Source organism: Embiotoca jacksoni, unplaced genomic scaffold (genome assembly GCF_022577435.1).
Source record: "Embiotoca jacksoni isolate LCO1_2020_lvr unplaced genomic scaffold, fEmbJac1.0.p SCAF_2, whole genome shotgun sequence".
NCBI classification, from domain to species: Eukaryota; Metazoa; Chordata; class Actinopteri; family Embiotocidae; genus Embiotoca; species Embiotoca jacksoni.
This window is the reverse complement of record NW_027185340.1, coordinates 20843091-20867965: the sequence shown is the minus strand read 5'-3', so window position 1 is coordinate 20867965 and position 24875 is coordinate 20843091. Positions and strand designations below refer to the sequence as shown.

The following is a 24875-nucleotide window of genomic DNA, read 5'->3' as shown; positions in this document are numbered from 1 at the left end:
CTTACAAATTGTTAAAGTTAACACCACACAGTATGGTAGCTTGCAGTGTTGAATACTTCCCTCTTCTTTTCAGAACGTATTTTTGCTGCTCAAAGCTATCCACTTTTGATCTGATCAAACAAGATGCATTTGAGTGTAAACGAATACAGCATTCTGCGATAAACAAACACACACACATGGACTTCCTATTTCATAATTATAGATGAAAGAGTGTGATAGTGGTCATATTTCAGGGAAGAGGTTTGTTTTCTTTCAGTCCACAGATCAACCAGCTTCAGGGAGAAGGTGAGACTTACTTACTTAAACAGTGTATTAGAAAAATCTAACACAAAAAACATGTGTATATCTAGTAATAAGAAAGTATTAATCTTCACTGTTACCACATGTGTAGGGCTTACACTGCCTTCTAGTGTTCACATCAGATAACTACTGGATATACACATGTTTTCAAGAAGAATTCAGGTGCAACAGTTTGTTCTTTTACAGAGAAATCTACTATTTCAACACTCAGAGACAGACACACTGACTGAGAGACCCAGGGGAAATTATGAGCATATAAATAAACATACAATATTAGCAGTAATGCACTTGAATAAAGCAATTGAAGTGCAGCTTGTCACAAAAGCAGAGGCTGCACACAATGCTAAACTGCACAAAAAAGTGTGAAGCCAAATAGAAATCATAACTTTGTAAGATTTGATCATGTGAATCGGCATTTTTATAAATGTTCTGCATGGATTGTATTAAAGGCTTAGTGAACCTTGTAGTCAAATCAGGATTCACTACTCAGTCAGTTTATGGGTTTACAGGACAGGAACATAAAGACAGAGGAGACAGACATGTAGCAGCAGCCCTTCAGTTTCAGGGCGTGAACCTCCTTACATCACTAGTCACTGCACTCATTTTCTTAATGTGGCGCATCTGGGGGGTATCATAGGAAGCTGCTCCATGGAGGGAGGTCTTGGCCTCCACCTACGAAGCGCAGTGAGATGGAGGGATGAGAACACACAGACTAGGGCTTTATGGAAGTAGAATAGAGAAAGGAAAGAGATTCGGAAGCAGGAGTAAAGTACAGAAGGATGGAGGAGGAGAACAGGTTTAAGGATGGAGGTGGGACATGGACAATGACATGAGCAGGTAAACATGTACATGTACTTAATGGAGTCACAGTGACAGATTAAGACATGGATTATAATGCAGGATGGCAGATGAAGCGCTATGGAAGAGCTGCTAGTTGTTTCATTAGGCCAACAGGATGGCTGCATAGCGTCAAACACAGCAATACTCGTCTTCAATATTAGCTTCTGGAAGCTGATCTCACAATCAAATCCGGGCAGCGGATCTTTGGTGGTGTAATGTCGCTGCCTCTGATGGATTCCAGCAATCTTATAAGTAAATGAATGAATAAATAAACAAAGGAAATGTCTTCTAGTTGCGGGTAATTGGAAGGAACCAGTGGGAAAGCAACCGGACTGGCTCAGGGCTTCATGAGACAGATGGTTAATTTGCTTCGGGGTACCTGGCTGGTCAGCTTGGACACCTCGGTTGCCAAGGCGATGTCTGGGCGGTGGGCCAGAGAACCTCCACGGCTGGCCTCTTCACGGGCCTTTTCACGGTAGCCAACCTGATGACCGTCCAAAGACCAAACAACAATCAGTGGACCATAACAGACTACAGTGACGGGCATGTGGTCCTGGCTGTCTATTTGTTGTTTATTTCTAGTTCTAGGCAATTATTGTTGTATTGTAATTTTTCAGTCAAATTGTTTAATATACAACAATTTTTCAATAATTATATTTACTTAATACTTGTGCTGAGGATTTTGGAGGACTATGACAATGCATCATATTTGCACCTCATTTCCTCTTAGCGGTTCAGTAAAAGGCCTAATAATTTGAAATGAGCAGTTGAGACTTGGAAATTATTTATATGCAAATATCTGTTTCATGGTGAGTCTAGATCTATGTGACCTGTAGGAGGGAAAATCAGAGGCAAAAACGTTACCTAATTTTTAACCTACAAATACTTTTACGCATTTACCTCACTGATTAGTTTGGCAGCCTGGGTAGCCTTCCTGATGTCGGGACGGTCGACTATAGGGGTGTAGTGCAAGTTGGCTTTGGCATCTTTCTTGTAGGCAACCTGTGGAGTTGGACAGAAGCGCAGAGAGAATATTATGTATCAAATCCTGACTGTCGCCCCAAGAGGTGAATTAGAGAAGCTGTGAAACTTGCTTGTGAATTAGATTATTAAAAGCTGAGTTTAGCACAGCTGTGGGAATGACTCACGTTGCTCTGATTCTTGGCCACATCCATGGCATGCTGAACATCAGGTGGCACGATCATGTTGTTATACACTGACTTGCCCTTTTCCTTCTCAAACTTGGCTTTGTACAGTTTCTATAACGAGAGAGCAGAACATCAGGGCCAGCTGCACAGAAATACTCCAGGATGATGCTCATTTTGTGAAACATATGAGATAGTTGTACCCCGCTGACAAGCTTGTTGATCTCCTTGCTGTGGGCGGTGTCACGAGTCTCAGACAGGGTGGTGAATGAACCAGACTGCATTTCCTTCTTACTGGCCTGCTTGTATTTGCTCTAAGGGAGAATATAGAGAACACACAAATTGTTTCAGACATAACAACACCTGTTTCGGTCTTATTTTTACTTTACCTGACAAAGATTTCTCAAAGGTGTACACATTTTCTACAGAAGGGCTCTTACCTCTGAAGTCATAGTTCGCACAGCCTTGGCATGGAGAATCTGAGGAGTGTCCACAACAGGCACGTACTGGCCTTTCGACTTTTCATACTTCTGTTTGTACTTCACCTGTATGAAAAATAATTAATAAAATATTAGTTTACAAGAAGTTAAACATTAATAATTTTATTTAATCACAGCATAGTTAAAAAAAGAGGGAAAACTTACATAACTGGCCATTTCAGAATTGTTCTTGTACATGAGTGTGTACTTGTCGCTAGCCACAGGAATCACACAGCCCTTCATCATCTCTTTGTCATACTTGTACTCAACCTGAGGAGGAAATAATGGGAGACAAATCAGAGCAACGTTGTTGCATGTCGCTAAAACTAAAAACTCAAATCACACATTTAAAGGAGAAGCTCCAACTCACATCACTCTGCTGCAGGGTGTTCTTTGCAGCATTGAGAAAGTCAGGTCTGTCTGTGGTCCAGATCCACTTGTTTTTGGTTGCTTCATACTTCTTTTTGTAGTCAAGCTAAAAACAAAAATAAAATAAAAATAATTTATCATTAATATTTACTGGTAAGTTCAGTTCTGTTTGAGTGAATCGGTAATACGAATAAATTCCTGATACTGTCACTAAAAACGCTCACATTGCTGATGTTCTTGTAGGCCTCCTTGGCAGCACGAATCTCATGAGCCTCAGGGTCCATGTTGATCTGGGCCTTGCTCTTCTCATATACCTCTCTGTACTTCAGCTGCAAGATACATAAAAAAAAACAACACACAATCAAACACAAACATGTTTTATATTTTCAGACTTCCTGTCAGGAAGTCAGAAAAAGAAAACAGCATTAAAAGCACAGCCCGTCTGAGTGGGACTTACATTGCTGGTGAGCTCCCTGACTTTCTTCATGTGCTGCTGGTGTGGAGTGTCAAAAGGCAAGGTGTATCCCTTCGCCTTGGTCTTGTTGTACTCCATCTTGTAGATGATCTAAGGACAAATCATCACACAGTCAGAAGAAATTCAAAACAAACCAAAATGAATCAACATATCAAGGAGGAATTTTTTACCTTAAAAAAAACTCAAAATAAAACCTAGTGAGACATGAAATAAAACTTACATCGCCGATCTTCTTGCTGCGTTTGTGGGCCTCATACTCGGGTGTCTCCAGAACAGAGGTGAACTTGTCCTTGGCACGTTCATACTGCTCCCTGTACTTCCACTGATGGAGGAGGATGACGTGTAAATACAAAAAAGTTAGTATCACATATAATGAAATTGCTACGGTAATCATTTTATTTTTTATGTGTATTCGTACAACTTGTCTTTTTTTTTTTCCTATATATGCAACTAAAGTAAAGACAAAAACTATCCAAGAGAAGAGGTGACACATTGAATCGCTCTTTGCATAATATTACTAAATTATTAAGATGTTTAACAAAGCAATAGACAAAGTGTCATTTTAGCATCAAATGATGTCATCTCCAGAGTCAATTCAGATGATGACATCACTTGACTTTAAGAAAAAAAATACTGCTATTATTACATAATAAAGTTAAGGTGAAAGACATTTTTTAAATCACTTTGTTTTTGGTTGTGTTTTTTCTTGGATAGTTTTTTTTTTAAAGCATCAGAACACAGTCAGAAACAATTAACTAGCATGTAGTGTGTAACCTGTGTGTGTAGTGTGTAACCTGTGTGTGTAGTGTGTAACCTGTGTGTGTAGTGTGTAACCTGTGTGTGTAGTGTGTAACCTGTCACTACCTACAGCATGTCTACAGAGTGAAATGGTGCCATGCAGAGGGTGGTGAAAACATGCTTCAAGAAACACACAAACATAGATGGAGTTATCTTCCAGGTGAAAATGAAGACATGAACACGTGTTACGACTGTTCGGTCATGGAGGTCTGCAGTGCTCACGTGGTTCAAGGTGACCAGCAGTTCATCTGTATGTACAGACTGAACGTACAGATCACTTAATCTGAGGCGGATATACTGTAATGCACAATGTGGCTTTAATAAAAAAGAAGTTTACAAAAGTGAAGACATTGAAAGTAAAGTATTTCTAAAATGGTTAATTCTAAAAACTAAATCTATCTGAAAACAAAACTTTATAGGAATTAAAACGGTTTAGAAACTGTATGACAGGTGACTAATGTAGAGACAAATGATGCCTGCGGCTTTTGGTTCTTGCAATATGCTGCATTACTGACCCTTGATATGTAGATATGCAGTTGGACAACTTCTGCACTGCATTCTGTGAAAAGTTAAAGTTTCAGTAATCATGAAGTGAACAAGTTATGGAGAGATTAGAGCATGGAAAAAATTAGGTGGAATGTGTAGAAGTTTTAAGTGGACTGAATGGATGTAAAGAGTTTCTACAGGATGAGCATTTGATGTGATGAGACCATGATGAAACAGCAGGGAGGAGCAAAGTAACCTGATGACTTCTATCTGTGTATTATCTGCCTGTTTGTGGACAGGAGAGTTCACTGCTCTCTGGCTGTTTACCTTACTGCCCGTAATGGACTGGTAAAGGGCCGTGAGGATGTCAGGGCGGAGCAGCTCATTGCAACCATTCTTTAGTAGATCCTTTGCTTTGGATTTGTACATGGCCTGTCCACACACAACGACAACAAACACACACACACACACACACACAGCATGCCAGAGTTGAGGACATGAGTGAAAAACACAACAATAACACTGGGAGGACTGGAGGAGAACTCCGGAGATCCGAGTGAGTTGTTTGTCCTCATCTGTACTCTCAGAGCGACAGAAATCATCTTCACTGCTGCTAAGTTTGAATAATATTAGCATCTGCTTAGCGGCTTGTTTGGACATATTTATAATTTAAAAAGTGGATATTAACTAAAAGTAAAACGTGATTAAACTGTCTCTCTGATTGAACAGATAAAGGAGAGTTTGCTCAATCAAAGCAGCATTTCAGCTGTTTGAGTGGCGCTCTTTACAACAACCTGTGAGGGATGAAAAGAAAGAAAGAGAGAGAAAGGGCAGAGACTGATAGGAGAAGAAGAGATATTTTTAGGAGTCAGAAGAACTGTCTTAGCCATGCGACAACCACCAGCAGGTCTGTCGGCAACCTCATGCACCAGAGTCAGAGGTCTGGAGGACCGGACCGGAGGTGGCGGTGGAGGCAGGAGGCTGGCCGTACGACACAACCAGGACGGTTACCTGGCTCATCTTGTTGTTCTCTCTGGCCAGTTGGTATCTAGGATCTTCAGTAGTTATGGTGAACTTATTCCTGCTCTTCACGTAATTAGCTGTGTAAGCCCTCTGCTCAACAATGTCAGAAGGTAGTTAGAAACAAATGGCCAGAAAAACAATGCGGCTGTCATGTGTTGAAACTTTTTAGGGAACAAAAGGAGGTTAAAAACAGAACAATCGACATGTTTCAAACATTTCACAGTTGCACGTAAAAAGAAATGGTCATAAACATTATAATCAATAATCAAATAATACCAAGTCACATTATTTTACCTCCAAGCTGAGAGTCCAATAGAGATGCACAAAGACATAGAAATGTGGTTATGGATTTTATGGTCTATTTTACAAATAGTATTCAACAAACTAAATGAATCAATTACTGCACTGAGTTAAAGAATGAAGGGACTCACGTCATTGATGAGGATGGAGGCGTTCTTGGCGGCCTGGAAGAACGGAGTGTCGGAAGTATACTTGAAGTTTCCTCTGTTCTTCTCAGAGGAGGCTTTGTACAGTCTCTGTTAGCAAAAAAAAAATTAATATTATTAGGAAAATACAGAAAATATATCACACCTTCAAAGACTAACTATAGATGCATTATTACTTGTAATATTAATATCAGCCATCATAAGACTTTTATTTCATATGAAAAAAAAACAACTAATATTTTGTACAATATTTGATCAATTATTGATGATGATGATGAATTTAATTGATCCTTCACCTCACTGTACAGCGTCTTGTTCTTCTCAGCCTGCACCAGCTCAGGTGTGTCCCACACGAAGCAGCCGATACCCTTCAGCCAATCCAGGTCCTCCTTGTACTTGACCTATAATAAGACATTAAAAGGGATTTAATTTGAATAGTGTGTCAGTGATGCTATACTGCATGTCCTTCTATCTATTGTAAATATTTTTGACATTTTGTATCATTTACTAACATTGCTGATGTTATCATTGGCAATTTTGCTGTATAAGAACTCAGGCCGGTCAGGGATGGACTTCCATGTACCCAGAGAGTTGATGTACTTCTCTCTGTATTTGACCTGAGGTAGAAAGATGGAGAGAGAGGAAAGAGCTCAACTGAAAATGATCTTAAAATTGAATGTCTAAACATAAAAGCGTAAAGACATTCATAACAAATAAGGAACCAGCTGATTGAATTGCTGACCTCACTGATGTCATCAGTGACTCTGCGGTGGCAGATGATGTCCAGAGCATCCTTGACTGTGTGGTAATGGCCCTTGGCAAGCTCAAAGGTTTCTTTGTAACGCAGCTGAAGACAAGAAGGAAGAAATATGTTAGATGTTAATCAAACCCAAATGTATACGATATAGGGGTATTTATAGCATCTTATTTCTATCCGTCATAATTTTTGAAAGGAAATAGCCACACATTTTTTCACTGATTTGTACAGGTAGTATCTGGTGGTATGGTAAAAAGTTATAATCAAACAAACAAAAACAATATTTAAACTGTAAGAGGTGAAGAAATGTCCTCATTACCTTCCCGAAATTCTTACTAGTTAATATCGAAATTTTACTCAAAATACTTTAACGTTATGATATTTCTTCAAAGTAAACCAAAGGTGTAATTTCAATGAGCAAACTCACATCACTGGACTGGAGGTAAGCTTTCTTGGCACGGACCAGGGAAGGTGTATCAGCAATGGCAGTGTACCTGTGCTTCATCTTCTCATACTGCTCTTTGTATTTGTTCTAAGGGAAGAAATTATTTATGAAACACATCAGCAATTTGTTTCAGAAGAGAGTTTTGACAACTGACTTAACTGAGAACATTTACAATGACTTTTATTCTGTAGGAGAAACCATGATACATAATGTCATTTGATAAAAACACAAATTATTATTGTACTTTAAATTCTACTGAGGTGAGAGGTAACGAAGGAAGCACTGAACTAAATACTAAGGAAAAACACAAAGGAGAGATGAGGAAGGGGAAGACTTACCTCACTCTGGACCACTTTCATTTTTCTGGCGTGGCCCATATTTGGAGTTTCCATTTCTGGAGTGTAATGAGCTCTCTCCTTCGATGCCAGATCTGTGTACTTGTACTAAAGAGAAAAGGACAAAATAATGATTAGATTATCAGGAAATATACATATTTACAGTATATCCAATGAGAAAGGTTGTATTTAGGCCTGCCTTGTTGGTCAGCTGCTGGGCCCACTTTACTCTCTGAATGTCCACACTGTCCAAGGTGGTGGTGACCTTAGCCATCTCCTCCTTACTCTGGGCTTTGTAGATCAGCTGAAAAGAGAGAAGCAGATAAAGTCAAAAGCTCGACCAAACCTGCTGTAATATTCATTATCTGAAAAACCAAAGAAGCTACTGGACGCTATTCCAGTGAAGTCGTTTGATCATGTGAAGTCTATTATAATGTGATATCGTGTGTTTGGGAAACAACTCACGTTGCTCATGTGTGTCTTCAGCTCAGTCACACGTGTGTACTCCGGTGTGTCCAGGACCACGGAGAAGGTATTGAGGTTCTTCTTCGCCTCCACTGGATAGTTTGTCTATAAGAGTGAACAACAGGTCGTACAAATGATGGCAATGACACAGGTACAAGCTGAGTATGCATTGAAGACGAAGAATAGAAATATAAAGGCATATTCCATCTAAAAAGGAAAACATACCCTGAAATTCCTGATGTTGCGGACGTGGACCATCTCCGGGGTGTCGTACAAGAAGCAGCCGATGCCTCTCATCCACAGCAGATCCTCTTTGTATTTCAGCTAAAAATACAAAAGGATTTGAACCAACATTTCTGTAAAAAAGTTTATTTTGTAAAGATTTGTGTCAGAATGATTTGTTTTTTAGCCGTACCTCGCTGGTGATCTCATTGACGTGGTAGCAGTGCATGAGCCCAGGCGTTACGGCCATAGAGATCAGCTGGCCCTTGGTGTTGTTGTATTTTTCTCTGTAGCAAAGCTAGAATGAGAAGAGAACAAAAAGGTGGCATGAATATGAAATATTTAACTCCATAAAACAACGTGAATAGGAGCATGAATGACATAAACACATACCTCACTGAGGTGCTCCTGGTTCATCTTGACTTGTTTGATATCAGGAGTGTGGTAGGTTGTGTGGATCTTGTCCTTTTGCTTCTGGTACTCCTCACGATACAGACGCTGGGGAAGCAAACAGCCCATATATGAGAATAATCTGTCCAATAAAAGTATCTCAAGTTTATAATGTAAATCTCCATCAACACTAATGAATCTGGTTAAACAATACCGGCAGTGTGTTATCTTACGTCATTGGTGAGCTTGTTCGCATTCCTTGCGAGAACAAAGTTGACCCCCTGTGGGTGAAGAGTGTAGTTCTTCGCCTTCATCATCTCATAGGCCTCCTTGTATTTGTACTATCAAAATAAGAGCAAATGTTTGTGATTCAGTAACATCAAAACGCGATTAGCAATATTACTTAAATAAAAATGAGATACTTGAATTTTTAAGACTGGGAAAGACTCACGTTGCTGGTGACGACGGTGTTCATCTTCGCCTGCTTGATGAGCGGGGTGTCGTGGGGCAGGGAGTAACCAGTGGGCATGAAGTTCTTGTTGGCCTCCTTGTAGGAGTTCTGAGAGATGCCAACAGACAGGGTGAGATGGGGGTGTTTTTCAGCTTGAGAAACATGCCGTAACACTGTATATACACCAATAAATATGTGGGAATACACCTACTGAATGAGCAAAGTCAAAACTCTGACAGTATACTCTTAAAAGTAAACCAAACAGCTTTTTTTTATTTATTTTGTTGATATTTGTCTGCTTTTTTAGCCAATTTGAAAATAAATGTATCTCCTGTGCACTTGTAGTGTTGCAGTTCTTTTTTACTGCTACTGGATAGGTGGAGATGACTAAGAGAGGGCTGTCAAAAAATTAGAAACAAGGGAATAGTAGGAGTACAGATTATGAATCATCGTATAAAAATTAAAGACTTATTCATTAACTATATTTTTTTTTAATAGTTAAAAAAGTAAGATCTAAATCTAAAATAACCCCCCATTTGATAACAACCACATAGTGCACTAAGTGTGAAATTAATGCAATATAATGCGCGGCCCACTACAACAATTCTCATATCAGAATTGAAAATTTAGTCTAACATCTGCCAAGTGTGTCACAGATCTCAAAATACTTCCCACTATATCATAAACAGTAGTGTCTATATGTGTCGGGTGCTCCTTCCCGCCAGAATATGTGATAATATTACAGTATTAATACTTTACATGTGAGATGGTAATGGTTATAGCTTAATGATATTAAGAAGTATTCTCTTACATCACTCTGGATGTAGTTGGCCAGACGTGCTCTTTCTGTCTCAATGGTAACAGCAGGAGCGGTGTTCGTGCCCTTGATGTTGGCGTTGTAATCGAAGCGGTAGTGCAGCTGGAAAAAGAACAAATAAATTAGATGTATGGTCTGGATTTTATACTTTGTAATGTATATAGCAGTTAAGATAATTAAGTAAATGGAGAAAAACCATGATGATATATTAAAAACAAAATACAGTCACTTACATCGCTCAGGTTCACAGCGTTCTGCTTGGCCGTCTCGTACACTGGAGTATCCGTCACCACAGAATACTCCTTAAAGGCCTCCACACCTTTGGCTCTGTACTTGTGCTGGAATAACAACATGACAATCAGCGTCGTTATGATTAAATAATTATGTAGTGTGAGAAGTCTGTTGAGGATGAACAGGAAGAGAATGGAGGATAATAAAAGCTATATGTCAAAGAGGAATATGAAGAAAAAAAAGATCCAAAATAATGGTTTTATATAAGTAATGGAAAATATTGGATGGACTGACCTCGCTCTGAAGTTGACCAGCATTCTTGACACGGAGGATCTCCGGTGTGTCCCAGGCGTAGCAGCCGATGCCCTTCAGCCAGTTCAGATCATCCTTGTAGAAGATCTGGGGGAGGAGATACACAAGTGAGGTTATTTTCGACATGATGTGTTTATATAGCAAACGGTTGAAACCTGACATTTTTATGATTCAAAAACCATTTTTCCCAGTCCTTGTGATATCTTTGAATTTTAATATATATTTTTTTTTTATAATAAAGACAAATAAAGCGCAAGTTATGTTCAAATATGAAAATATTTTTCACTGTACATGAATGTGTCAGTACCCTTGTATCTGTATCTATGTGTAACTATGCAGAAACAAGCACAGAATAGAAAGCTGAGGAGAGATACTCACGTCACTGAGCTGTTCATTGACTTTGCGTGCTTGGACGTACATCTGCATGTCGGGCAGGCACATCCACTGATGCAGAAACTTGCGGTAGTGGATCCCGCTGACGGTGGACTGGGTATTGCGGGCAGACAGGATCTCCAGCATGTCTGCAGGGATGTGGTTCTTGGCCTTGGTCTTCTCATAATTCTCCTTGTACAGACGCTGTGCAGACGGACAACAGATGGCTCGTTCATTTCTCGCACCGTGTATGCGCAATAAATTAACACAGCTGGATGAGTATTTGTTAAAACTGAGCTTGTCTTACAGAGCAGCCCCTGTATCTGCTGACATGTGGAAGATAAAACAAATTTAACTTACATCAAGGACCAGCTTTCCAGCCTTGACGCAGCGAGCAGTGGCAGGATCGTCCTCGAGTGACTTGGGTAGACTGTAGAGGGATTTGAACTTCTCATAATCCTCCTTGTACTTCACCTAAGGGGGCAAAATGATTCATATTATCAATATTCAAACTCAGATGTGAAGAAAAGCCCAAAATTGTAATAATAAGGAATTAAATCTATTGGCCTCTGAGTTGAACTTACATTGCTGAGAATAATCTTTTGCGTTTTGGCGTGTTTCAGGGCGTGGGAGTCGTGAGGAATGTGGTAGCTCTTTGCCTTGACTTTGTCCCAGGCAGCAGTGTAGTTTTTCTGTCGAGAACACGTTATTGCACGTTAACATGACGTTTACAAATCAGATATCTTAAATCTAGAAACGAAGATATATTCATCCTCACTTACGTTGCTGAAGAAGTATTTGAAGTTGTGGCATTTGGCATAATCGTAGGTGTCCAGAACAGTGGTGTACAAGTGCTTCTCCTTATGATATGCCTCCCTGTAGTTGAGCTGTGAATGACAAAATTGAATTAATACACTCACGAAGGTTTTTTTTTAACTCAAAAACTATAAATACTCTTTTAAAAATGCAGCTCACTCACATCACTGGCCCAGGTGTGACCCAGGACAGCAGTCACATAAGCTGGGGTGTCTGTCACAATGGAGTAATTGTTGAACTCTTTCTTGGCCTGGTCTCTGTATTTCAGCTATATGGGAGTATAGTAAACAGGTAAATTATCACAGATCATTTATGAATAAACCACACAGTATGAATAATGTTTCACAAGTCATCCATGCTGATACTCACTTCACTTTGCAGCTCGTAGGACTTCTTGGCACGAAGGATCTCTGGTGTGTCCCAGGCGTAGCAGCCGATACCCTTCATCCAGTTCAAGTCTTCCTTGTAGAAGACCTGTTGAATGATAACAGGAAACAGCCCACAATTATATGTTCAATAATGGAGAGGGTATTTCGATTTTTGTATAACGTCTTGCTCTGAGAGATTCATGTAATATTGTTTGGAATGTATATTTTAATGACTACTGACAGTGATAATCTTTTGTCTTTGGATAGAGCTGCTTATCACACACACTGTAGGGGCCCAAAAAAAAGTCTCACATTGAGAAGGACTTTAAGATTTGCATATGAAAATAACTCTTAAATAAGAGACCCTTTATACAATATAAATCAACCACATATGACATATACAAATACTGAGTATACTGCCTGTCTGTCTAATTTCAAAGCAGTTGATGTGAGTTTGTTTAATCGTTTGTCACAGGATTTTGCACAACAATCAATTACAAGCAGGGAGCATATGTGCACAGAAGAAATACCGACATCACTGAGAATCTCATTGGTCTTGCGAGCACGAATGACGTCCTCCTGATCAGGGTGGCAGGTCCACTGGTGCAGGTAGGTGCGGTAGAGGACGTCGCTCAGCATGTCCTGGCACCGCTTGGCCACCTTGTTAGCGATGATGTCAGATGGGAGGTGGATCTTGGTCTTGTTTTGATGATAGTCCTTCTGGTAGCGCCTCTGTAAAGATGCACATATCATAGAAAGTTATTGATTTGACAATGAGAAACAGATCAACCTGAAATTAAGCTGATGTGAAGTTGAACAAACTGAATCATAATCTCTGGTATAAAAGCAATTTGAAAGCTTAAAAATACAACGCAAAGACAACAAGCAAGCCACATGTCTTCTATCCTTGATTAAAGTGAAAAAGAGAATGAATTATGAATTTGTTAATTAACACAATTTCCCCTCCTCTGTATTTCCATATACAGTCCCTTATGTTTGTTATGCAGCTAAGACAGAAGATGATCTTCTGACTAGAAAATGATCATTCTCTTCAATCCATCTATTTAAAAATGTAACTTTTTTTTTAATTATTATTATTGACAAGAATTCTCTACATCTTGTGTTGCTAGTGTTATCTGTTTAATGTAACTTTTCAAAAATCGGGCTTGCCTTTTTTGTGCCTTGCAAAAGTATAAAGATGCCTTCACAGTTTATGCATGAAATAGATGGACAAACTATAATCGATATCTTACCAGCCCCTTGTTCTTCTCCTGATCTACCAAGCGCATCACTTCAGGGAAGTCCACCAGAGTTCCAGCCATGTAGTGACCCTTGGCTTTCTCATGGGCATTCTTGTACTTGGCCTAATAGGATCCAAAACAATAAAAGATTCAGTTTTCTTTACATACAGTCAGAGGAAAACATTACCATGGTCTTTTGCTTTAGCAGCCCTCATAACTATAAAGCAATCTTAAGGTACTCACATCACTAGCAATGTCCCTGCCCTTCTTGCCGGAGACCAGTGGGATGTATTCCTGGTTCAGCTGGTAGCCAGTAGCCTTTGACTCGTCCCATTGCAATTTGTATAATTTCTGAAATTAAACAAAGTAGGCACAAAGGTTAAGAAAAGGCTGATATAATATGTGTTGTACAAACAACAAATATTAGAAATGAAAAGATGAATTAATCAGCTCATAATTTAACTTTACCTCACTGATGTTCTTGGACACCTCCCTGCTGTGGGCCAGCTGAGGAGTATCCTCTGAACCAATGTAATGACCCTTCTCTGCATTGAAAGTCTCTTTGTACTTCAGCTATAGAAGAAAAAAGAACAACAAGATTTACATTTCATTATTACTTATTAATATGCTTTTGTACATCAGCCATTTAAATGTGAGGTTTTACATACATCACTGAGGTTGTCAGCATTCGTCTTTGCCAAGAGGATCTCAGGGCGGTCCACAATCAGTGTGAATTTTCCAAAGCAGTCTTTGGCATTTTTCTTGTAAAGCCTCTGTAAATGAAATAATATATTATAGTATTAAGGTAAGATACAAAACGGGCAACAGTGATAACAGAGGAAGAACAGCAAAATCCAAATCCTGAATGTAATACAGGAAAAACATACCTCGTTGAGAATCTCCTGGGCCTTCCTGACCTTCACGTGGTCAACAGATTCTGCAGCCACCCAGCCGCAGCCACGAATCCATTCCATATCAGCCTTGTAAATGAACTGCGCACAGATACCAAGATGCATGTTAGAAAGTGAAGACAGAACCTTCTATGAATTTATTGCATGAATGTGATAAATTAGTTCCAATTTTTGTGCTCACATTGCTTTGCAGATCGTAAGCTTTGCGGGCCTGGATGACGTCGCTCTGATCTGGCAGGCAGGTCCAGTTGTGCAGGCGGGTTCTGTAGCGGTCGTCATTGACTTGTATCTGGCACTTCTTGGCCAGTTCAAACTGCAGCATGTCCACTGGCAGGTTGAACTTGGTCTTGGAGTTGTTGAAGTCCTTCTTGTACAGAGCGTCACTGGCAATCTTGGCTGAGTTCAGAGCCAGCATGAGCAGAGGGTCGTCCTGCACACAGTGGGCACCGATGTGGTGACCCACCTGCTTGCGATATGACTCCAAGTACTTGTGCTAAAGGACAGACATAAATCATTAGAGCCACACTGACAATTTCTCAGTTAAATTAACAGAACAGTGAAATAAACAGATGCGATTTTTACCCACTACTCACCTGACTCTGCACTTTAGATGTATGGATGCACTGCTTGATTGGCACAGCATCTCCAGGCATGAAGTACCCTGTGGCTTTGATTTTGTCCCATGCTTTGGTGTACAGTTTCTAAAAGAGATTGCCACATTTATCATATGTTTCTCATGATGTGTCAGTTATCCAGCTAATAATAAGATGGGGAAAGATTGGTATAAGGTATATTGTTGAAATATGAATCAAATTCCTCCCATTAGAAGCACATCTTACCGGGTGAACGTTCTTAGCCACCTCTCTGGCTGTGGCCAGAGATGGAGTATCCGACAGTGTGTAATTGGTCTTCTCCTTTTGCCAGGCCTCACGATATTTGGCCTAGAGCAGAATGGGACATAAAAAAATTCAGCTACCAAAAAAAACCAACCTAAAATCTGACACTGAAACTCTAAAGAAAAAACTTAAAACAGCATCTGAATAGGAGAGTCATTCTCACCTCATTGAGGACTTCAGCAGCATTCTTGGCACAGATCAAATCAACTCTGTCAACTGGAACAATGAACTTCTGATTATCCAACTTGACACGGTAGCCTTTGTTCTGTAGAACAACAAGAGAGATGTGTAAGAAAAGTGATTCATAGTTTACTAAATATAAACTCCCCCCCCCCAAAAAAAACCACCTCATAAGATGTGACATTTTTAAGTGTGTGTCTCAACATGAGGTGTTAAACTTACTTCAGACACGATCGCCTGTGCATTCTTCACCTTCATAACCTCCACAGACTCATGTGGGAACCATCCACATCCACGTATCCACTCCATATCAGCTTTGTACACGGCCTGAGGGAACAAAGAAGGCACATTTGTTCATGTTTTTCCAAGGCGTGTAAACGTATGTAAGTGTATGTGAATTAATACTATCCATGTGCACCCCTATGAACCTACATCACTCTGGAGGTCGTAAGCCTTTCTGGCCTGCACCACATCGGTGGAGTCTGGCAAACAGGTCCACTGATGCAGATGAGTTCTGTAGTTGAAGTCATTGACTTGTTTCTGGCATTTCTTGGCCAGCTCAAGATTGAGCATGTCCACTGGCAGGTGGAACTTGGTCTTGGACTTGTTGAAGTCCTTCTTGTACAGAACATCACTGGCGATCTTGCCTGAGTTCAGAGCCAGCACGATCAGAGGGTCGTCCTGGACACTGAGGGCTCCGATGTGATGACCGACCTGCCTACGGTATCCTGTCTTATACTTGAACTAAAGGAGAGGATAAAAAAGGTGAATGAAAATTCAGCAAGTAGATAATTTATTGATGCGAGAATGTTTTTTTCTTACATCACTAATGATATCTCTGGAGGCTTTAGCCTTAAGCACAGAGATAGCATCCTCCTTGATATGGAAGCCTTTGGCCTTCTGGTCATCCCATGACTTTGTGTACAGTTTCTGCACGGAACAAGAAACATGACTTAAACATTTTTATTTTAACTGAATGTGATATTTATCAACATTTAACATATTTATACTATGTGAATACTGTGGTACTATTTTTTAATATTACAGACTTACATTGCTGATATTGATTGCATTGGCCTTGGACAGTTCAAAACCAGGGGCGTTAGGTGGCAGATGAAAGTTGAGCTTCTCTCGATCCCAGACTTCCCTGTATTTCCACTGTCACAAAGAAGAAAACAGCATGATTAACTTCAGATATTTGTACAAAATATTCATTGATAAGTTTGAAATTCACTTGCTGCATTTAAAAAAAAGATGCTATTACTCACATCACTGATGTTGTGTGCATTTTGCTTGGACAATACAATAGCTGGGAGGTCAACAGCGCTGGTGAACTTGACAGTGCTTGGTGGCTGGCGGTAGAGGCGGTCGTTGATAATAGTCTGGGCATGGCGAGCTTTGACGACATCCACAGAGTCCTGAGGTGACCAGCCGCATCCTCTCAACCACTCCATATCAGCTTTGTACACGGCCTAAAAAACAAATATCAGCTTTAACTCCACTAAATACAGTTATATTTAAGTCGTTTTTACATTTTTTTTTCTGACTGCAGGTTGTCTCAAAATGGAATTAGGTACTTCCATTAAATTGATCAGACACAGATCTAGGTTTATGTCTGAATACATGTGAACCTCTAACAGCTTTAAATAGTCAAGAAAACAGTTTTATTATGGTATTGGTGCTTGGTGTATGATTAGTGTATCAATAAGCACAAGAAAAGAACAAACAACACACTCCAAAAAGCCCTCCCTTACTTATGTACTTACATCACTCTGCAAGTCGTAGACCTTTCTGGCCTGAACCACATCGTTGGAGTCTGGCAGGCACGTCCACTGGTGTAAGTGAGTCCTGTAGTTGAAGTCGTTGACTTGTATCTGACATTTCTTGGCCAGTTCAATTGTCAGCATGTCCACTGGCAGGTGGAACTTGGTCTTGTTCTTGTTGAAGTCCTTCTTATAAATGTTGTCACTGGAGATCTTGGCTGCATGAGCGGCCAACAAACACAACGGGTCATCGTTAACGCTGAGGGCGCCGATGTGATGGCCGCACTGCTTACGGAAACCAGCTTTGTATTTGTACTGAAAATTGGAGTAGAAATATTTCGATCAGTTTCGTGCCATGATGATAAAAAATTGTCGTGGGAATGCAGCTTGTAAAATCAAAAGAGAAGGAAATATGATAATTTTTTAAAGAAAGGATACAAACTTACATCACTGACGATGTCTCTGGAGGCCCTGGCTGATAGAACAGAAATTGCATCCTTGGGAAGGTAGTAGCCCTTATTAATGGTGTCCATAAAACCTTCCTTGTAATATTTCTGGGGAAACAAGAATGAGGCTGTTAGGGTGTTATATACACTATGTGATTTTTATCATAATACAAAATACAGTAATTGTGAAGACAATTACCTTCATACTAGACTACAGTAATGTATTACGATGTATTAAAACAAGTTAACAATTCCTGATAAGATAATAATGTACAGATTTGTTATACAGCAACGTGAAGAGACACTACATTACCAGACTGGTGTTGAGTTTATTCTGCTTTGCCAGGATGATCTCTGGGGTATCAGGCATTACGTGAATGTCGGTCTTGTCCTTCTCCCAGGCAGCAATGTATGCTTTCTGTAAACAGGAACATATAATAAAATATTAATTATAATTATAAATACATAATTTATGAAAAGGGACTTCATATAAGTCACAAAGCATTATTGTAAAACAAACAAAAAGTTATTTTTTTGGAGTCACACTTTTTAGTGAGGAATTTGGTATCATTTTTCTTAGAGTCCTTCCACCCACTGAGACAACTGTAAATAAGATCTGCCATCTGTACCTTGTTCATGACCTCGGCATTGGCCTGAGCGAGGGCATATGGCATGTCACTAGTCTTGGCAGTGAACTTGAAGTTGGTGGGAGGCTGACGGTACTTCCTCTCGCTCAGAATCTCTCCTGCTTTCTTGGCTTTCTCCACATCGATCGACCCGATGGGCACCCATCCCATTCCCCTGATCCATTCCATGTCAGCTTGGTACACAGCCTACGAGGAGGAGCAAAGGGGAGTGACACATAATTTTCCTTTTTAAGAAACAACTATGAAAACAGTGTTTAGCAAATATAGTATGAGAAGGTTTTAATATTTACATCACTCTGCAGGTCGTAAGCCTTTCTGGCCTGCACCACATCGGTGGAGTCTGGCAGACAGGTCCAGTTGTGCAGATGAGTTCTGTAGTTGAAGTCATTGACTTGTTTCTGGCATTTCTTGGCCAGCTCAAGATTGAGCATGTCCACTGGCAGGTGGAACTTGGTCTTGGACTTGTTGAAGTCCTTCTTGTACAGAAAATCACTGGCGATCTTGCCTGAGTTCAGAGCCAGCACGATCAGAGGGTCGTCCTGGACACTGAGGGCTCCGATGTGATGACCGACCTGCTTACGGTAACCCGTCTTGTACTTGTACTGTGCAGAGAGAAAGAGTGAAGTATTAAATACAAGCACATGTCAAAAACAAGAGACAGAAAGCCTTTAATTATATGTTACATACATCACTGATGATATTTCTTCCATGTTTGGCAGCAACAACAGCGACAGCGTCGCTCTTGAGGTCGTAGCCCTTTCTGAAGATCTCCTCAACAGCTTCCCTGTACAGTTTCTGAGAAAAGAAATGTCAATTGATTAATTATAATATGAAATAGGAATGTATAAACTAGATTTGACCAAAACAGACCAAACATACCCTGCTGATGTTGGCAGCATTAGCTTTGGCAAGCACCAGCTCAGGCAGGTCAGGGGTCACATGAGTCTTAATCTTTTCAGCCTCCCAAGCAGCAATGTAGTTTTTCTGTGTTGGGAAACAGAAAAAGAAAAAAACACAATTTGTACTCACCAGGAAAAGATTGAATAAATGAACTGGAAAACAAAAAGACAAATATGATATTCTTTACCTTATTGATAATTTCAGCATTTGCTTTGGCTAGGACCATGGGCATGGCATTCATGTCAGACTTATATTTCAGTGTTTCTGGTCTCTGCTTGTAGAGACGATCGCTGAGAATTTTTCCAGCATGTTTGGCCTTCAACACATCCAGTGAACCGATGGGGATCCATCCGACGCCTACAATCTCCTCCAAGTCAGCTTTGTATACAGCCTAGTGGGAAAAAAACCCTCATTAATGTAACATAAAAAAACAACACAAGAACAGTCAGATGGACCAAGACATTGAATATGTCAGAGAAGGGCTCACATCGCTCTGGAGATCGTAGGCTTTCCTGGCCTGGCGGACGTCGTTGGAGTCCGGCAGGCAGGTCCAGTTGTGCAGGCGGGTGATGTAGTTGGCGTGGTTGAACTGAATCTGGCATTTCTTGGCCAGCTCAATATTGAGCATGTCCACTGGCAGGTGGAACTTCGTCTTGGACTTGTTGAAGTCCTTCTTGTACAGAGCATCACTGGCGATCTTGGCTGAGTTCAGAGCCAGCATGATCAGAGGGTCGTCCTGCACGCAGCGAGCGCCGATGTGGTGGCCGACCTGCTTACGGTATCCTGTCTTGTACTTGTACTGATTAAATCAGAAGAAAATGGTTTGTTTGAACAACTAGAACACATTATATCAGTGTGAATCCTTTACACAGAAACATGGTACAGTATGCATCACTCACGTCACTGATGATGTCCCTGCCGGCCTTTGCAGACTTGACAGAGATTGCATCCACAGGAAGGAAATAGCCTTTTTTGATGGTGGCTTCAAATCCTTCTCTGTATTGTTTCTGCAAAATAAGACATATATAAATACTTTTGACGGCTTTAACAAACAAGAGTCCTGCAAGTGGCATCTAATTACATGTTGTAAAGGCTAATTATAGGCTGGTAGGGTTTGCGATAGGGCTTCAATCAAGGGACCACATTCATAGAAATCCACTGTAAAAATCTCATCTGGCTGGTACTTCAAGTGTGTGTAATCTGAATGAGGCTTGAGGTGGTTCATATGTGAACACGACTGCCAAAGAGAGGTTTCTGAATTCTGTGCAAATGACTGTAAATGGTTAAAACATTGAAACATTAAAATATCTTCTGATCATGTGTAGAAGGAAGTACACTAACCCTACTCATGTTGATCGCATTTTGTTGAGAGAGGATGATCTCAGGAGTGTCAGCTTTAATGTGCAGCTTAGTCTTGTCCTTCTCCCATGCCTCGATGTAGAGACGCTGAAACAAAACAAAAATAATCACAGTGTTAATTAATGCTATTGACTCAAGACGCAACCAGAGTGAAATCTTTGTCTTCACATTCTCCCAGTTTTCACAATATGCTTTCTGCAGACATGGACAAAATGAGAGAGGTTATTTAAATTATAAACCACAGAGTAATGCATTTTTATAAGAGAAGAATTTTCTATTATTCCAGTATAAGTAGTCGAACAAAGTTATTTTGTGTCATTTACGGCTAACAGCACATTGAGGATGGATGATTTCATACCTGGTTCATAACCTGAGCATTGGCCTTAGCCAGCACCATGGGCATGTCTTCAGTAGTGATTTTGAACTTGTAGTTGCTCGGGTGCTTACGATACAGATTGTCACTCAGGATCTCACCGGCTTTCTTCGCCTTCTCAACATCCAGTGAACCTATAGGCACCCATCCAATACCCTGCAGCGTCTTCAGCTCCTCCTTGTAAACAGCCTGGGGAAAAAAGAAAAAGGTTTAGGGTGTTGAAATAGTGTATCTTCCCAATTTTTTTAAATATAGATTAATTAAAAGGAAAACATTCCACAGTTTAAACGCAAGGATTCAGACTTACATCACTCTGGAGGTCGTATGCATGTCTGGCCTGGCGGACGTCGTTGGAGTCCGGCAGGCAGGTCCAGTTGTGTAGGCGGGTGATGTAGTTGGCGTGGTTGACCTGAATTTGGTTCTTCTTGGCCAGCTCAAAGGCCATCATGTCCACTGGCAGGTTGAACTTGGTCTTGGACTTGTTGAAGTCCTTCTTGTACAGAAAATCACTGGCGATCTTGGCTGAGTTCAGAGCCAGCATGAGCAGAGGGTCGTCCTGGACGCTGCGAGCTCCGATGTGGTGACCCACCTGCTTACGGTATCCTGTCTTGTACTTGTACTGAGGAAAAAAAGTTAAGTCAATAAAGTTTCATATTTACAGGCTAGGTGATAAAATTAGAGTTACTGTTTATAATCGGTGAAATCCAGCAGCTTACATCACTGGCAATGTCCCTGGTAGCCCTGGCTGCGATGATGGAAATAGCATCGTTGCGCAGATCGTAGCCCTTCTTCTTGGCATCTTCATTTGCCTGTTTGTACTTTTTCTGTAAACAAACACAGATATGAGGTATATAAACTGATCATTGAAGGAAATACATACATTTGTACACCGTGGCTGGTTATTCTTCACATACCAAGCTGTAGTTGACATTGTTTGCTTTGGCTAGAAGAACATCCATTGCATCAGGCATGACATGGATCTTCGTCTTATCCTTCTCCCAGACTTCAATGTATGCTTTCTGCAGTCACAGAAACAAACAAAATGAGAATGTATTTACATTTTGAACTATGCCAGTATTAATTCTTTATAAAAAATTCCTTTCATACCATATTTGTATACAGTCGATAGAGTTCTTTGAATGTGATTTTTCATACCTGGTTCATAACCTGAGCATTGGCCTTAGCCAGCACCATGGGCATGTCTTCAGTAGTGATTTTGAACTTGTAGTTGCTCGGGTGCTTACGATACAGATTGTCACTCAGGATCTCACCGGCTTTCTTCGCCTTCTCAACATCCAGTGAACCTATAGGCACCCATCCAATACCCTGCAGCGTCTTCAGCTCCTCCTTGTAAACAGCCTGGGGAAAAAAAGAAAAAGGTTTAGGGTGTTGAAATAGTGTATCTTCCCAATTTTTTTAAATATAGATTAATTAAAAGGAAAACATTCCACAGTTTAAACGCAAGGATTCAGACTTACATCACTCTGGAGGTCATATGCATGTCTGGCCTGGCGGACGTCGTTGGAATCCGGCAGGCAGGTCCAGTTGTGTAGGCGGGTGATGTAGTTGGCGTGGTTGACCTGAATTTGGTTCTTCTTGGCCAGCTCAAAGGCCATCATGTCCACTGGCAGGTTGAACTTGGTCTTGGACTTGTTGAAGTCCTTCTTGTACAGAAAATCACTGGCGATCTTGGCTGAGTTCAGAGCCAGCATGAGCAGAGGGTCGTCCTGGACGCTGCGAGCTCCGATGTGGTGACCCACCTGCTTACGGTATCCTGTCTTGTACTTGTACTGAGGAAAAAAAGTTAAGTCAATAAAGTTTCATATTTACAGGTTAAGTGATAAACTTAGAGTTACTGTTTATAATCGGTGAAATCCAGCAGCTTACATCACTGGCAATGTCCCTGGTAGCCCTGGCTGCGATGATGGAAATAGCATCGTTGCGCAGATCGTAGCCCTTCTTCTTGGCATCTTCATTTGCCTGTTTGTACTTTTTCTGAAAGTGATCACAAACATCCCGTAGGTGTTAAATATACAAACTTTTCTATCTCAAGTGTGAAGGGGTGAAGTTTGTACTTATTTAACTTGAGGTCAGATATTATCATAATATACCATTAAAGTCAGTTTTCTGCACTGATGATTCAAGGCTAACTGTCCTAAAAAGTAAGTTTTTCAGGTTTTTGTGTTATACATGAAGAGTTTGTTGGATGTAGTGCAACACAGTTCATTTCACTGAACATTTAGTTGACTGTCTTATACAACCCTGTTTACAAAAGCATTGGGACGCTGTGTAGATGTAAATAAAGACGCAATGCAAATATTTGCAAATCATATAAACCAATATTTAATTGCAAATAGAAAAGAGACAACATATCAAATGTTGAAAATGAGAAATTATTTTGTTTTATAGAAAATATGTTCTTATTTTGAATTTGATGCCAGCAACACATCTCAAAAACGTTGGGACAGGGGTATGTTTACAACTGTTTTCCATCACTTCTTTTTACAACACTCTGTAAATGTTTGGTAACTGAAGAGTCCAGTTTCTGGAGTTTTGCAAGTGAAATGTCCCATTCTTGCCTGATATATGATTTCAGCTGCTCAACGGTTCAGGGTCTGCCTTTGTTGTATTTTTCATTTCATGATGCACCAAATCTTTGAAATGGGTGACTGGTCTGGACTGCAGGGAGGCCAGTTTTGGTGTTGCTGTGGCCAGTTGCTCTTTATGCAGAACGCAGTTTGACATTGTTTTGCTGAAATAAGCAAGACCTTCCCTGAAAGACACTGCCTGGATGGCGGCATATGTTGCTCCAAAACCTGTGTAGCATTCATGGACCCTTCCCAAATGTGCAGCTACCGATGCCATGTGCACTAATGCACCCACATACCATCATGGATGCTGGTTTTTGAACTGCGCACTGATAACCATCTGGATGATCCCTCTCCTCTTTAGCCCAGAGGATGCAGCATCCATGATTTCCAAAAAGAATTACAAATTTTGATTTGTCAGACTTCAGGACAGTTTTCCACTTCACCTCAGTCCATCTTAAATGAGCTCGGGCCCAGAGAAGGCGATGGTTTTCTGGATCATGTTTATATCTGGTTTCTTCTTTGCATGGTAGAGTTTAACCAGCATTTGTGGTTGCAGCAATGAACTGTGTTCACAGACAATGTTTTTCAGAAGTGTTCCTGAGCCCATGCAGTGGTTTTCACGACAGAATTGTGTCTGTTTTTAATGCAGTGCTGCCTGAGGGCCTGAAGATCACAGCCATCTAATAATGGTTTTCTTCCTTGTCCCTTGCATACCGAGATTTCTCTGGATTCTCTGAATCTTTTTAATGATACTATGTACCATAAATGATGAAATCCACAAATTCTTTGTAATTTTACCCTGAGGAACATGATTTTGTTCCTCAACGTGGTAATTCTAGTGGTGAACCCCTCCACATCTTCTCTGCTAAAACGCTATTTCTCTCTGGAATGCTGTTTTTATACCGAGTCATGTTACTGACCTGTTAACAATTAACCAAATTAGTTGAGATGTTCCATCAGGTTTTTCTTTTAACGTTACACAACTTTTTCAGTCTTTTGTTGCCTCTGTTCTAACTTTTTTGAGATGTGTTTCTGGCATCAAATTCAAAATGAGCATATATTTTCAATAAAACATTACAAGTTTTCCATTTCAACATTTAAAATGTTGCCTTTGATCTATTTCAAATTAAGTATGGGTTTATATGATTTGCAAATCATCGCATTCTGTTTTGATTTACATTTCATACAGTGTCCAAACATTTTTGGAAATGGGGTTGTACATAATT

General features: G+C 40.3%; 1 protein-coding gene across 1 annotated transcript in view; it reads right to left on the bottom strand.

Moving 5' to 3' along the window:
- The window catches only part of neb (nebulin), a 57020-nt gene that overhangs the window by 9735 nt on the left and 22410 nt on the right, over positions 1-24875 (bottom strand). The window contains exons 53-119 of the mRNA XM_069154995.1: positions 22946-23053; positions 22537-22848; positions 22214-22417; positions 21973-22077; positions 21775-21882; positions 21366-21677; positions 21044-21247; positions 20668-20772; positions 20226-20333; positions 19814-20125; positions 19514-19717; positions 19306-19410; positions 19114-19221; positions 18717-19028; positions 18409-18612; positions 18093-18197; positions 17780-17887; positions 17337-17648; positions 16839-17042; positions 16624-16728; positions 16393-16500; positions 16003-16314; positions 15793-15897; positions 15554-15655; positions 15334-15435; positions 15088-15195; positions 14676-14987; positions 14471-14575; positions 14252-14356; positions 14052-14156; positions 13827-13934; positions 13596-13706; positions 12877-13074; positions 12344-12448; positions 12138-12242; positions 11941-12045; positions 11743-11850; positions 11519-11632; positions 11165-11362; positions 10769-10873; positions 10477-10581; positions 10238-10345; positions 9427-9534; positions 9209-9316; positions 8979-9083; positions 8779-8883; positions 8589-8687; positions 8364-8468; positions 8098-8202; positions 7902-8006; positions 7546-7650; positions 7104-7208; positions 6874-6978; positions 6658-6762; positions 6347-6451; positions 5220-5324; positions 3829-3930; positions 3591-3698; positions 3358-3462; positions 3135-3239; positions 2930-3034; positions 2726-2830; positions 2489-2599; positions 2289-2399; positions 2041-2142; positions 1520-1624; positions 883-972 (exon numbers count right to left, since the gene is read on the bottom strand). Coding sequence (XP_069011096.1) covers positions 883-972; positions 1520-1624; positions 2041-2142; positions 2289-2399; positions 2489-2599; positions 2726-2830; positions 2930-3034; positions 3135-3239; positions 3358-3462; positions 3591-3698; positions 3829-3930; positions 5220-5324; positions 6347-6451; positions 6658-6762; positions 6874-6978; positions 7104-7208; positions 7546-7650; positions 7902-8006; positions 8098-8202; positions 8364-8468; positions 8589-8687; positions 8779-8883; positions 8979-9083; positions 9209-9316; positions 9427-9534; positions 10238-10345; positions 10477-10581; positions 10769-10873; positions 11165-11362; positions 11519-11632; positions 11743-11850; positions 11941-12045; positions 12138-12242; positions 12344-12448; positions 12877-13074; positions 13596-13706; positions 13827-13934; positions 14052-14156; positions 14252-14356; positions 14471-14575; positions 14676-14987; positions 15088-15195; positions 15334-15435; positions 15554-15655; positions 15793-15897; positions 16003-16314; positions 16393-16500; positions 16624-16728; positions 16839-17042; positions 17337-17648; positions 17780-17887; positions 18093-18197; positions 18409-18612; positions 18717-19028; positions 19114-19221; positions 19306-19410; positions 19514-19717; positions 19814-20125; positions 20226-20333; positions 20668-20772; positions 21044-21247; positions 21366-21677; positions 21775-21882; positions 21973-22077; positions 22214-22417; positions 22537-22848; positions 22946-23053 — 9198 coding nt within the window. The remainder of the gene's footprint in view (positions 1-882; positions 973-1519; positions 1625-2040; positions 2143-2288; positions 2400-2488; positions 2600-2725; positions 2831-2929; positions 3035-3134; positions 3240-3357; positions 3463-3590; positions 3699-3828; positions 3931-5219; positions 5325-6346; positions 6452-6657; positions 6763-6873; positions 6979-7103; positions 7209-7545; positions 7651-7901; positions 8007-8097; positions 8203-8363; positions 8469-8588; positions 8688-8778; positions 8884-8978; positions 9084-9208; positions 9317-9426; positions 9535-10237; positions 10346-10476; positions 10582-10768; positions 10874-11164; positions 11363-11518; positions 11633-11742; positions 11851-11940; positions 12046-12137; positions 12243-12343; positions 12449-12876; positions 13075-13595; positions 13707-13826; positions 13935-14051; positions 14157-14251; positions 14357-14470; positions 14576-14675; positions 14988-15087; positions 15196-15333; positions 15436-15553; positions 15656-15792; positions 15898-16002; positions 16315-16392; positions 16501-16623; positions 16729-16838; positions 17043-17336; positions 17649-17779; positions 17888-18092; positions 18198-18408; positions 18613-18716; positions 19029-19113; positions 19222-19305; positions 19411-19513; positions 19718-19813; positions 20126-20225; positions 20334-20667; positions 20773-21043; positions 21248-21365; positions 21678-21774; positions 21883-21972; positions 22078-22213; positions 22418-22536; positions 22849-22945; positions 23054-24875) is intronic.